Here is a 14695-nt window from a genome sequence, read left to right as displayed (position 1 = left end):
CATGGAAGGGGCCGGCGGCTTTTCCCCATCCCCAGCACTGGGTCCCATTGCAGGGAGCCGTCAGGAGAGGGCGCTGTGGGTCCTTTGGGGGCAATTTTAACCCTTTGGGGGCAATTTTTACCCTTTTGGGGGCAATTTCAGCCCTTTTTTGGGCAGTTTTAACCTTTTTGGGGCAATTTTAGCTGCTTTGGGGGCAATTTTAGCCCTTTTTGGCACAATTTCACCCCTTTTTGGGGCAATTTTAGACCTTTTTGGGGCAATTTCAGCCCTTTTGGGGGCAATTTTAACCCTTCTGGGGGCAATTTTTACCCTTTTCTGGGCAATTTTAACCCTGTTGGGGCAATTTCAGCCCTTTTTGGAGCAATTTTACCCTTTGGGGGCAATTTTTACCCTTTTTGGGGTAATTTTAACCCTTTTGGGGCAATTTCAGCCCTTTTTGGAGCAATTTTAGCCCTTTTTGGGGGCAATTTTCACCCTTTTCTGGGGTAATTTTAGCCCTTTTTGCGGCAATTTTAACCCTTCTGGGGGCAATTTTAGCCCTTTTTGGGGCAATTTAAACTCTTTTGGGGCCAATTTTATCCCTTTTGGGGCAATTTCAGCCCTTCTTTTTGGGGGGGGGGGGTTCCTACCTGACGGGGGTGCGGCGCAGGAAGGACCCGGCTGCTCCGCGCTGGGGATGGAGGTGAGAACCGTGACCTCCTGCAGCGCCTCCGGCACCTGAAGGGAAGGGAGATGGGAACAGGGATGCGGGGAGCGCTCCGGGAACGAAACCGGGAGCGATCGTAACCGGGAGAGGGGGGAACGGGAAGAGAAACGCGCAAAAAACCCGCACCGCAAAGGAGAAAACCGGCGAAAATCGATTTTCTTTAAGAAAAGGGGGGGGAAAAAGAAGGAAAACCCCAAACCCGCGAAGAACCAAAAGGAAAAGACATCGCTGTGCGCAAAAATCGCAATAATCAAAAGCAACTGAAATAAGTTCTAAAAGTCCCGCTGAACACGGGAAAAAAACTGGAAAGAACCAAAACCCGACCAAAACCAAAGCCCCCAATGAACCAAAATGTGAAAAATTGCAATGAAAACCGCCACCAACCCCCGAAGAAGGAAACTTTTCAACACTTCCTAAAGAAACCCCCCGAAAACCCGAATTAAACCCGGATTAAACCGAAAAGCGGAGCAAACGCGATTCCCTCTCGGGACATCCACCGGGACCGACCCGGCCCAAAGCTGCCACCTCGAACGGATCCCGGCGAATTCCCAGCGGAACGCGCGGGTTTGCGCCATGCCCGCCGGGAACCCAACGGGAATCAACGCGGCAGGAACGGGACAAACGCGGGGGGAAGGCGCGGAATTAACGCGGCTCCGCACGCCCCGTACCTGGGCCCGCTCCAGCGCGGCCATGGCCTGGACGGGGGGAGGGACCCGGCGGGAGCCACCCACCCCCCACCGCCTTTGGGGAGGAAAACGCCTTTTCCGAGAGTCTCCCCTTCCCCCCCCCCCCTTTTCCCACCGTTTTCCCCCCTTTCCCTCGTTTTTATCCCGTCTTTTCGCTTTCTTCTCCCGCTTTTACCCCACTTCTAAGCAGGCGCTTATCCCCGCGGAATGGGGACCTGAGCTGCTCATCCCTGAGCATTGGGAGCCGGAGATGCTCGTCCCTGCGGATCCAGGTCCAGGCACCGCATCCCTGGGCACCAAACCCACTGGGAAGCAGGGAGAAGGGATCAGCATGGGAAAAGGATCAAACCCGGCAGGAACCGGGTCAAAACCCGGGAATACGAGCTCCCATTGCCCATTTTCTATGGAAACCCTCCTCGTTTTCCCCGAGGGAATCAGCATCCCTCCCTCCCCTCGATCAGCGGCTCCTGATGGCCCATCCATCCATCCCATTCAGCTGGAAAAGCCCCGAGGCTGTCCCACGGTGGAGCACCCGCAGCCGCGAACCCATTCCCGGCCTCTGGATGCAGCCGAGGGCTCGGCTGGGAATAAAGTGTGGGATGCTCCAACCACAGGAGCCCGGGAAGCGCAGCGCCAATGGAGCTGCGGGGATGGAACCTGAGCACATGCCAAGGGATGGCTGAGCCAGGATCCCATTCCCAGCGCCGGGAATCGCGGCATCAATGGAGCTTCAGGTTGGGAGCAGGGGGGTTTCTCCCGTGCGCCCCGCGGGGGGTACAGCTGCCATCCGCGCTATTCCTGCCATTGTTCCAAACCTAGCAGCTTCCCAATGGCTTTTCCTAAGGCATTGGGACCTTAACCCCTTCCTCTCCCCCCCCCCCCCGGCCCCAAGGATCAACATTCCGCCCTCTCCCGGCTCAAATCCATATGGATCATTAGGGGTTTATCCGATCAAGAGGGGTTTATTTGCCCCTATAGGGGCGAGATGGAGCCGGGGATGCAGGTGGGAATAGAGGAATGAAGCGGGATGGAGGGAGGGATAACCAAGGATGAAGCGTCCCAGTTCTTCCCATTTACTTCCTTTACCCCGGAGCAGATCCCGGCCCTCGGGAAGGGCATGAGGAGCAACGTTTGGAAGTCAAAGCTTTTTCCTATGGGTTCCATTTGATCCTATTCCATTCTGCCCTGTTTATCCCGTTTATTCCATTTTATCCCTTATTCTCTCCTAAGGCTCTTCTTCCAGCGGACAACCGGGCAACCGTCTCCCTCGGACCCCTATTAACGGGATATTAACCGTCATATCCAGTTATTGCCATTCTCATCTGAAATCCCACTTTTCCAGGCACCAGGAGCCCGGGAACGGGGATGAAATGGGAATTCGGGCCCTGCTGGGGGGGGCTCCTGGAACGTTCTCATTCTGCCTTCACCGCTTTCCCGGCGGGAGGCGAGGATCGGGTTAACAGCGCCATTCCCGATGGAATTCGGGGCCGTTGAGGTGGCTCCTTCCCAATCCAGGTGAGCTTCGGCATCCCAGGGAAAAGCGGGGTCTATGGAGAGCGGGAGCCCCCTCGTGGGAGCAGCGGCTCCTGCGCTCCTCCCCCCAGGATCCCGTTTTCCCCTGATTTTACCCCAAAGCCGCTCGTTTATTCCCATCGCGCTGCAAAAAAAGGGGACTTTCGGGGGTTTTTTTTTCCCTCCGGGAATGGCCCGGAGCATCCCTCGGGAGCCGGGATCCCGGGATCCCGGTGCCCAGCCCAGGGCAACCGGTTCGACGGGAGGAAAGGGGTGCGAACCGGATGGGAGCCGGGCTTGGGTTGGCCCCGAGACTCTTCCTGCCGCCCGTGGGACACGGGACCAACGGGACACGGGGTGGATCCATAGGGATGGGGCAGGGAATGAGCCACGGAGGAGGCGGGCGCGGCTCAGCAGGGTCATTAGCGCTAATTGGCACCTTCCGGGTAATGGAGGGGGTGGCACCTCCAGCCCCGTCTATGGGCGTTTCCAAGGGGTCCTTGCCCCATTGCGCCCCCATCGCCATGGGGTCACCATGGGGAGGGGATGGGGATGGGGATGGGATGGGGATGAGAATGGGATGGGGATGGGATAAGAATGGGGATGGGATGGGGATGATGATGAGGATGGGATGGGGATGGGATCAGGACAGGATGGGGATGGGATGAGGATGGGGACGAGGATGAGGATGGCATGCGGATGAGGATGGGATGAGGATGGGATAGGGATGGGATGGGGATGGGATGAGGATGGGATAGGGATGGGATGAGGATGGGGATGGGATGAGGATGAGGATGGGGATGGGGATGGGGATGCGGATGAGGATGGGATGGGGATGAGGATGGGGATGGGGATGAGGATGAGGATTAGGATGCGGATGAGGATGGGATGGGGATGAGGATGGGGATGGGGATGAGGATGAGGATTAGGATGAGGATGAGGATGGGGATGGGGATGGGGATGCGGATGAGGATGGGATGGGGATGAGGATGGGGATGGGGATGAGGATGAGGATTAGGATGCGGATGAGGATGGGATGGGGATGAGGATGGGGATGGGATGCGGATGAGGATGGGATGAGGATGAGGATGGGATGGGGATGGGGATGAGGATCCCCATTTACCACACAGACATGGACGTAGCTTCAAGGGTATTTATTGCCTGGAGTGGTCCCAGTGGGGTTCAGGGTTCCCATTGGGGGGGGTTCAGGGTCTCTATGGGGGGGGGTTCAGGGTCCCCATTGGGGGGGGTTCAGGGTCTCTATGGGGGGGGGTTCAGGGTTCCCATTGGGGGGGGTTCAGGGTCTCTATGGGGGGGTTCAGGGTCCCCATTGGGGGGGTTCAGGGTCTCTATGGGGGGTTCAGGGTCCCCATTGGGGGGGTTCAGGGTCTCTATGGGGGGGGTTCAGGGTCTCTATGGGGGGTTCGGGGTCCCCATTGGGGGGGTTCAGGGTCTCTATGGGGGGTTCAGGGTCCCCATTGGGGGGGTTCAGGGTCCCCATTGTGGGTTCAGGGTCCCCATTGGGGGGGTTCAGGGTCTCTATGGGGGGGTTCAGGGTCCCCATTGGGGGGGTTCAGGGTCCCAATTGTGGGTTCAGGGTCCCCATTGGGGCGGTTCAGGGTCCCCATTGTGGGTTCAGGGTCCCCATTGGGGGTTCAGGGTCCCCATTGTGGGTTCAGGGTCCCCATTGGGGGGGTTCAGGGTCTCTATGGGGGGTTCAGGGTCCCCATTGTGGGTTCAGGGTCCCCATTGGGGGGGTTCAGGGTCCCAATTGTGGGTTCAGGGTCCCCATTGGGGGGGTTCAGGGTCTCTATGGGGGGGTTCAGGGTCCCCATTGTGGGTTCAGGGTCCCCATTGTGGGTTCAGGGTCCCCATTGGGGGTTCAGGGTCCGCATGGGGGGGCTCAGTCCTCCTTGTCCGGCACCAGCGTCCTCCGTTCAGGCGCGGGGGGAGGCGGGGGGGTCACTGCCGGGGGGGGAGAGAAAGGGGGAAGGGTCAGCGGTGAGCTTGACCCCCCCAGGGTGTCCCCCAATGGGTGCCACCACCCCCATGGGATCCATACTCTCTATGGGATCAATACCCTCTACAGGGTCCATACCCTCTATGGGATCCATACCCTCTATGGGATCCATACCCTCTATGGGGTCCATACCCTCTATGGGATCAATACCCTCTATGGGATCCATACCCTCTATGGGATTCCATACCCTCTATGGGGTCCATACCCTCTATGGGGTCCATACCCTCTATGGGATCAATACCCTCTATGGGATCCATACCCTCTATGGGGTCCATACCCTCTATGGATCCATACCCTCTATGGGATCCATACCCTCTATGGGGTCCATACCCTCTATGGGGCCATACCCTCTACGGGATCAATACCCTCTATGGGATCCATACCCCTCTATGGGATCCATACCCCTCTATGGGATCAATACCCTCTATGGGATCCATACCCTCTATGGGATCCATACCCTCTATGGGGTCCATACCATCTATGGGATCAATAACCCTCTATGGGGTCCATACCCTCTATGGGATCCATACCCTCTATGGGATCAATACCCCCTGTGGGATCCATACCCTCTATGGGATCCATACCCCTCTATGGGGTCCATACCCTCTATGGGATCAATAATCCTCTACGGGGTCCATACCCTCTATGGGATCAATACAATCTATGGGATCAATACCCCTCTATGGGATCCATACCCTCTATGGGATCCATACCCTCTATGGGATCAATACCCTCTATGGGATCAATAACCTCTATGGGATCCATACCCCTCTACGGGATCAATACCCTCTATGGGATCCATACCCCTCTATGGGATCCATACCCCTCTATGGGATCAATACCCTCTATGGGATCCATACCCTCTATGGGATCCATACCCTCTATGGGGTCCATACCATCTATGGGATCAATAACCCTCTATGGGGTCCATACCCTCTATGGGATCCATACCCTCTATGGGATCAATACCCCCTGTGGGATCCATACCCTCTATGGGATCCATACCCCTCTATGGGGTCCATACCCTCTATGGGATCAATAATCCTCTACGGGGTCCATACCCTCTATGGGATCAATACAATCTATGGGATCAATACCCCTCTATGGGATCCATACCCTCTATGGGATCCATACCCCTCTATGGGATCAATACCCTCTATGGGATCAATAACCTCTATGGGATCCATACCCCTCTATGGGATCAATACCCTCTATGGGATCCATACCCCTCTATGGGATCAATAACCTCTATGGGATCCATACCCCTCTATGGGATCAATACCCTCTATGGGATCCATACCCCTCTATGGGATCCATACCCTCTATGGGATCCATACCCCTCTATGGGATCAATACCCCCTATGGGGTCCATACCCCCCTATGCGCCCTATGGGATCCAGACCCCCTATGGGATCCAGACCCCCCTATAGGATCCATACCCCCTATGGGATCCATACCTCCCATGGGATTTGTAACCCTATGGGATCCATACCCCTCTATGGGATCCATACCCCCCTATGGGATCCATACCCCCTATGGGATCCATACCCTCTATGGGATCCATGCCCCCTACGGGATCCATACCCCCCCTATGGGATCCATACCCTCTATGGGATCAATAACCCTCTATGGGGTCCATACCCCCCATGGGATCCGTACACTCTATGGGATCCATAACCCTCTATGGGATCCATGCCCCCTATGGGATCCATACCCCCTATGGGATCCATACCTCCCACGGGATCTGTAACCCTATGGGATCCGTGCCCCTCTATGGGATCCATACCCCCCTATGGGATCCATGCCCCCTAGGAGATCCATACCCTCTACAGGATCCATACCCCTCTATGGGATCCATACCCCCTATGGAATCCATATCCCCTACAGGATCCATACCCCTCTATGGGATCCATACTCCCTATAGGATCCATACTCCCCTATGGGATCCATCCCCCCCCATGGGTACCACTCACCTCCGTGCCCCCCCCAGAGGCGCCGCACGATGCCCCAGATCCAGCGCAGGAGATTGAGCAGACACTGAGCCCCGGCACACATCCTGCCCCATAGCGGGGGACACGGGGGTCAGACCCACATCCCACATCCCACATCCCATACCCCATATCCCATATCCCATACCCCATATCCCATATCCCATATCCCATACCCCATACCCCATATCCCATATCCCATATCCCATATCCCATACCCCATACCCCATACCCCATATCCCATATCCCATATCCCATATCCCATACCCCATACCCCATACCCCATATCCCATATCCCATATCCCATACCCCATATCCCATACCCCATACCCCATATCCCGTATCCCATATCCCATATCCCATACCCCATACCCCATACCCCATATCCCATATCCCATATCCCATATCCCATATCCCATACCCCATACCCCATACCCCATATCTCATATCCCATATCCCATACCCCATACCCCATACCCCATATCCCATATCCCATACCCCATATCCCATACCCCATACCCCATACCCCATATCCCATATCCCATATCCCATATCCCATACCCCATATCCCATACCCCATACCCCATACCCCATACCCCATACCCCATATCCCATATCCTATATCCCATATCCCATATCCCATATCCCATACCCCATATCCCATATCCCATACCCCATACCCCATACCCCATATCCCATACCCCATATCCCATATCCCATACCCCATACCCCACACCCCATACCCCATACCCCATACCCCATATCCCACACCCCATACCCCATACCCCATACCCCATATCCCATACCCCATACCCCACACCCCATATCCCATACCCCATATCCCATACCCCATATCCCATATCCTATATCCCATACCCCATACCCCATACCCCACACCCCATACCCCATACCCCATACCCCATATCCCATACCCCATACCCCATATCCCATATCCCATACCCCATACCCCATACCCCACACCCCATACCCCATACCCCATACCCCATACCCCATACCCCATACCCCATATCCCATACCCCATACCCCATATCCCATATCCCATACCCCATATCCCATATCCCATACCCCATACCCCACACCCCATACCCCATACCCCATACCCCATATCCCATACCCCATACCCCATACCCCATATCCCATATCCTATATCCCATATCCTATATCCCATATCCCTGTATCCCCTTGCCCCATGTCCGGGCTCACCTGAAGCTCCTGTGGGTGCTGTGGGGCCGTGGGGCTCCCCTTAAATGGCCCTGGCGGGAGCGGGTGACAGCAATGGGTGACAGGGATGGGTGACAGGGATGGGTGACAGGGATGGGTGACAGGGATGGGTGACGGGAGGGTGACGGGGATGGGTGACGGGGCTGCCACGGGGCCGGTCAGCCCGGTCCGTCCCCACCCGGCTCCTGCCCAGCGTGGGATGGGAGGGATGGGAGGGACACGGGATGTGGGACATGGGATACAGGACATGGGATGTGGGATGTGGGATACGGGACATGGGATACAGGACATGGGACACGGGATGTGGGGTATGGGATATGGGACATAGGACAGAGGATGTGGGACATGGGATATGGGACACGGGACATGGGACACAGGACACGGGACATGGGATACGGAACATGGGACATGGGACACAGGACATGGGACACAGGACACAGGACACGGGACATGGGACATGGAATATGGGACACAGGACACAGGACACGGCACACGGGACATGGGACATGGAATATGGGACATGGGACACAGGACATGGGACACAAGACACGGGACATGGGACATGGGACACAGGACATGGGACACAAGACACGGGACATGGGACATGGGACACAGGACACGGGACACAAGACACGGGACATGGGACATGGGACACAGGACACAAGACACGGGACACGGGACACGGGACATGGGACATGGGGTACACGTTGCCCACGTCTGTTGCACGTGCTCGTCACACACGGGCACAGGCGGGTTATGGGGGGGGTCACGCGTCCATGCATGACATGTACCACACGTGACATGGGACACAGGGCACACGCGTGACACGTGACACACGTGACGGTGTCGTGTCCGTCCGTCCCCCCCCCTTGACCTTTGCCCCGCTCTCCCGAGGAGGGGGGCGGGGTGAGTCACTTCCCGCGCTGCCCCCGCGTCCGGGTGGGGGGGGGGCGTGGCCTCGGCGGGAGGGGGCGTGGCCTCGGCGGCGCGCCGGCGGGAGGGGGAGGGCGGGGGGCGCGGCCAAAGCGGGAAGTGGGCGTGGCGCCGGCAGCGGAAGGGGGCGTGGCCAGCGCGGCGCGCGCGGCTGGCGGGAGCTCTGGGGGGGGGGGCAGCGGCGGCCGCGATGGTGAGAGCGGGACCGGGGGGGGGGGGTGACCCCGCGGTGACCCCGCGGTGACCTCCCGGTGACCTCCCCCCCCCGCAGCTCTTCTACTCCTTCTTTAAGTCCCTGGTGGGCAAGGACGTGGTGGTGGAGCTGAAGAACGACCTCAGGTGAGCCCGGCCCCATAGCGACCCATAGCGACCCATAGAGACCCATAGAGACCCATAGGGACCCATAGGGACCCATAGGGACCCATAGAGACCCATAGAGACCCATAGGGACCCATAGGGACCCATAGAGACCCATAGAGACCCATAGGGACCCATAGGGACCCATAGAGACCCATAGAGACCTATAGGGACCCATAGAGACCTATAGGGACCCATAGGGACCTATAGGGACCCATAGAGACCCATAGAGACCTATAGGGACCCATAGAGACCCATAGGGACCCATAGCGACCCATAGAGACCCATAGCGACCCATAGGGACCCATAGAGACCCATAGCGACCCATAGAGACCCATAGGGACCCATAGAGACCCATAGCGACCCATAGAGACCCATAGGGACCATAGAGACCCATAGGGACCCATAGAGACCCATAGAGACCCATAGGGACCATAGAGACCCATAGGGACCATAGAGACCCATAGGGACCCATGGAGACCCCATAGGGACCATAGAGACCCATAGGGACCATAGAGACCCATAGGGACCCATAGGGACCTATAGAGACCCCATAGGGACCCCATAGAGACCCTACAGAGACCCATAGGGACCCATAGAGACCCATAGAGACCATAGAGACCTATAGAGACCCCATAGGGACCATAGAGACCCCATAGAGACCCTACAGAGACCCATAGGGACCCATAGAGACCCTACAGAGACCCATAGGGACCCATAGAGCCCCACAGGGACCCATAGAGCCCCATAGAGACCCCATGGAACCCCCATAGGCTCCCCAGGCCCTGTACTCCCTATAGAGCCCCACATCTGGGTCCCCCTGAACCCCCCCGTTTCTCTCTGCAGCATCTGCGGGACCCTGCACTCAGTGGATCAGGTATGGGGGGGCTGTGGGGCAGGGAGGGGGCACCTATGGGGCTGGGGAGGGGATCTATGGGGCTGGGGAGGGGATCTATGGGGCTGGGGAGGGGATCTATGAGGCTGGGGGGTGTCTATGGGGCTGGGGAGGGTGTCTATGGGGCTGGGGAGGGGGTCTATGAGGCTGGGGAGGGGGTCTATGGGGCTGGGGAGGGGATCTATGGGGCTGGGGAGGGGATCTATGGGGCTGGGGAGGGTGTCTATGGGGCTGGGGAGGGGGTCTATGGGGCTGGGGGGTGTCTATGGGGCTGGGGAGGGTGTCTATGGGGCTGGGGAGGGGGTCTATGGGGCTGGGGAGGGGGTCTATGGGGCTGGGGCTGGTGTCTATGGGGCTGGGGAGGGTGTCTATGGGGCTGGGGAGGGGGTCTATGGGGCTGGGGCTGGGGTCTATGGGGCTGGGGAGGGGATCTATGGGGCTGGGGAGGGTGTCTATGGGGCTGGGGAGGGGATCTATGGGGCTGGGGAGGGGATCTATGGGGCTGGGGAGGGTGTCTATGGGGCTGGGGGGGATCTATGGGGCTGGGGAGGGGATCTATGGGGCTGGGGAGGGGATCTATGAGGCTAGGGGGTATCTATGGGGCTGGGGAGGGGGTCTATGGGGCTGGGGAGGGGGTCTATGGGGCTGGGGATGGGGTCTATGGGGCTGGGGAGGGGATCTATGGGGCTGGGGAGGGTGTCTATGGGGCTGGGGGGCTATCTATGGGGCTGGGGAGGGGGTCTATGGGGCTGGGGATGGGGTCTATGGGGCTGGGGAGGGGATCTATGGGGCTGGGGGGCTATCTATGGGGCTGGGGCTGGGGTCTATGGGGCTGGGGAGGGGATCTATGGGGCTGGGGAGGGTGTCTATGGGGCTGGGGGGCTATCTATGGGGCTGGGGAGGGGGTCTATGGGGCTGGGGGGGGATCTGTGGGGCTGGGGGGCTATCTATGGGGCTGGGGGGCTATCTATGGGGCTGGGGGGGATCTATGGGGCTGGGGAGGGGATCTATGGGGCTGGGGAGGGGATCTGTGGGGCTGGGGGGCTGTCTATGGAGATGGGGAGGGGATCTATGGGGCTGGGGAGGAGATCTATGGGGCTGGGGAGGGGGTCTATGGGGCTGGGGAAGGGATCTATGGGGCTGGGGGGTATCTATGGGGCTGGGGAGGGTGTCTATGGGGCTGGGGAGGGTGTCTATGGGGCTGGGGAGGGTGTCTATGGGGCTGGGGGGTATCTATGGGGCTGGGGAGGGTGTCTATGGGGCTGGGGAGGGGATCTATGGGGCTGGGGAGGGGATCTATGGGGCTGGGGAGGGGGTCTATGGGGCTGGGGATGGGGTCTATGGGGCTGGGGAGGGGATCTATGGGGCTGGGGAGGGTGTCTATGGGGCTGGGGGGCTATCTATGGGGCTGGGGAGGGGGTCTATGGGGCTGGGGAGGGTGTCTATGGGGCTGGGGGGGGATCTGTGGGGCTGGGGAGGGGATCTATGGGGCTGGGGGGCTATCTATGGGGCTGGGGAGGGGGTCTATGGGGCTGGGGAGGGGATCTATGGGGCTGGGGAGGGGATCTATGGGGCTGGGGAGGGTGTCTATGGGGCTGGGGATGGGGTCTATGGGGCTGGAGAGGGGATCTATGGGGCTGGGGCTGGGGTCTATGGGGCTGGGGAGGGGATCTATGGGGCTGGGGAGGGTGTCTATGGGGCTGGGGGGCTATCTATGGGGCTGGGGAGGGGGTCTATGGGGCTGGGGGGGGATCTGTGGGGCTGGGGGGCTATCTATGGGGCTGGGGGGCTATCTATGGGGCTGGGGGGGATCTATGGGGCTGGGGAGGGGATCTATGGGGCTGGGGAGGGGATCTATGGGGCTGGGGGGGTATCTATGGGGCTGGAGAGGGTGTCTATGGGGCTGGGGGGGTATCTATGGGGCGGGGGAGGGGATCTATGGGGCTGGGGATGGGATCTATGGGGCTGGGGAGGGTCAAGGGGGGTTTCTGTGGGGCTGGGGGGGGTCCATGGTGCCTCTATCTCCCCCCAGTACCTCAACATTAAGCTGACCGACATCAGCGTCACCGACCCCGAGAAGTACCCACACATGGTGAGGGGCCCTGCCGGGGGGGCAGGGGGGTCCATGGGGGCTCTATGGGGCTTTTGGGGGTCTCTATGGGGTTTTTAGGGGTCTCTATGAGGTCTCTATGGGGCTTTTGGGGGTCTCTATGGGGTTTTTAGGGGTCTCTATGAGGTCTCTATGGGGCTTTTGGGGGTCTCTATGGGGTTTTTAGGGGTCTCTATGAGGTCTCTATGGGGCTTTTGGGGGTCTCTATGGGGTTTTTAGGGGTCTCTATGGGGTCTCTGTGGTGTCCCTATGGGATCTCTCGGTGTCCTGTGGGGTCTCTCAGTGTCCCTATGGGGTCCCTGTGGGGTCTCCATTGTGTCCCTATGGGGTCTCTGTGTCCCCATGGGGTCTCTACGGGTCCCTCTGGGGTCTCTATGGGTCTCTGTGGGTCCCTATGGGGTCTCTATGCGGTCTCTATGGGGTCTCTATGGGGTCCCTATGGGTCCCTATGGGGTCTCTATGGGGTCTCTGGGTCCCTATGGGGTCTCTATGGGGTCTCTATGGGTCCCTATGGGGTTTCTATGGGGTCCCTCTGGGTCTCTATGGGTCCCTATGGGGTCCCTATGGGGTCTCTATGGGGTCTCTGGGTCCCTATGGGGTTTCTATGGGTCCCTATGGGTCCCTCTGGGTCTCTATGGGGTCTCTATGGGGTCTCTGGGTCCCTATGGGGTCCCTATGGGGTCTCTATGGGGTCTCTGGGTCCCTATGGGGTCTCTATGGAGTCCCTCTGGGTCCCTCTGGGGTCTCCACGTTGTCTCTGGCGCCCCCCAGCTGTCGGTCAAGAACTGCTTCATCCGGGGCTCCGTGGTTCGCTACGTGCAGCTCCCGGCGGACGAGGTGGACACGCAGCTGCTGCAGGACGCGGCCCGCAAGGAGGCGCTGCAGCAGAAGCAGTGATTGCGGCCCGAGCGCAGCCGGAAACCCCCGAGCGCAGCCGGAAACTCCCGGACACAGCCGGAAACCCCCGAACCCAGCCGGAAACCCCCGAACCCAGCCGGAAACTCCCGGACCCAGCCGGAAACTCCCGGACACAGCCGGAAACAGCCGAACCCAGCCCAAAGTCCCCCTAAAATACCCCAAATGGCCCTGAAACACCCAAAATACCCCCAAAATACCCCAGATCCCTCTAGAGTACCCCAAATAGCCCTAAAATACCCAAAATGGCCCTAAAACACCCCAAATCCCCCTAAAATACCCAAATTTCCCCTAAAATACACCAAATTCCCCCTAAAATGCCCAAATTTCCCCTAAAATACTGAAAATGGCCCTAAAATACCCCAAATTTCCCCTGAAATACCCCAGATTTCCCCTAAAATACCCAAAATCCCCCTAAAATACCCAAAATTCTCCCTAAAATACCCCAAATCCCCTTAAAATACCCCAAATCCCACTAAAATACCCCAAATTTCCCCCAGAATGCCCCAAATCCCCCTAAAATACCCAAATTCCTCCTAAAATGCCCAAATTCCCCCTAAAATGCCCAAATTCCCCCTAAAATCCAAAAAAATACCCCTAAAATACCCAGAATTCCCCCTAAAATACCCCAAATTTCCCCAAAAATGCCCCAAATCGCCCTAAAATACCCAAAATTCTCTCAAAAATACCCACATGTCCCCAATAATGCCTGAAATCGCCTTAAAATACCCGAAATTCTCCCTAAAATACCCCAAATGGCCCTCAAATACCCAAATTCCAACTAAAATTCCCCTAAAATACCCAAAATCCCCCTAAAATGCCCCAAATTCTCCCTAAACCCCCCAAATTTCCCCTGAACCACCCCAAATCCCCCCCCAATAAAGGCGCTGCTCTCTCGCTCTCTCTCGCTCTCCCTGGGGCGCTGCCGGGGCCGGGACGGTTTTGGGGCGAATTCCGCTGGATTTGGGGTCCCCAAAACCTCGGGTTTTTGGTAACGGGGGGGGGGGGTTTATACCTCCCAGCCGCCAGGGGGTGCTGCGGCCGTGGCGGCGCCGCTCTGCTTTCGCTCCCCGCTGTTGGTTGCGGAAGCCCCGCCCCGTCTGCCCGCGGGAGCCAATGGGAGGGCGCCGTCCCGCGCGTGCGCGCCGAGACCCCCGCCCCACGTGTCTCCTCCCGCCGCCGCCGCCGCCGCTTCAGCCGCAGGTACCGGGGGGGCGGGGGGGAAACGCGCTGGGACCACGTGACCCCACCGGGACCCCCCCCCCCAGCGCCTCCAGCCCCACAAGTGCCCCCATTGACCCCTCCAGCCCCATAAGTGCCCCCAGCCCCAT

At 58.8% G+C, this 14695-nt stretch overlaps 1 protein-coding gene and 1 long non-coding RNA gene across 2 annotated transcripts; one reads left to right on the top strand and one right to left on the bottom strand.

Annotated features, from left to right (window-relative positions):
- Positions 1–4364: 4364 nt before the first annotated feature.
- On the bottom strand, positions 4365–8491 carry LOC308231132. The gene is made up of 3 exons (XR_013958615.1): positions 8137–8491; positions 6898–6980; positions 4365–4869 (listed from the first exon to the last, which is right to left on the bottom strand). It is a non-coding gene; the product is annotated as an uncharacterized lncRNA (long non-coding RNA).
- Positions 8492–9231: 740 nt separating this feature from the next.
- LSM2 (LSM2 homolog, U6 small nuclear RNA and mRNA degradation associated) lies at positions 9232–14174 on the top strand. Its single transcript, XM_080636269.1, has 5 exons — positions 9232–9280; positions 9359–9426; positions 10291–10321; positions 12372–12431; positions 13221–14174. The coding sequence occupies exons 1-5, from the start codon at positions 9278–9280 to the stop codon at positions 13344–13346; spliced, it is 288 nt and encodes a 95-aa protein (XP_080492395.1). The 5' UTR covers positions 9232–9277; the 3' UTR covers positions 13347–14174.
- The last annotated feature ends 521 nt before the right edge of the window (positions 14175–14695 follow it).

The sequence above is a fragment of the Psittacula echo genome (assembly GCF_963264785.1).
Source record: "Psittacula echo genome assembly, chromosome: 31".
Lineage (NCBI taxonomy): Eukaryota > Metazoa > Chordata > Aves > Psittaciformes > Psittacidae > Psittacula > Psittacula echo.
Note: the sequence above shows the minus strand (reverse complement) of the source record. Positions and strands in the feature narration are given on the sequence as shown.

Excerpts from the sequence above, each read along its gene's own strand:
- LSM2 (XM_080636269.1), top strand. Across the intron at positions 9,427-10,290 it reads GAGCTGAAGAACGACCTCAG|CATCTGCGGGACCCTGCACT; the intron begins GTGAGCCCGGCC and ends TTCTCTCTGCAG. Across the intron at positions 10,322-12,371 it reads CCCTGCACTCAGTGGATCAG|TACCTCAACATTAAGCTGAC; the intron begins GTATGGGGGGGC and ends ATCTCCCCCCAG.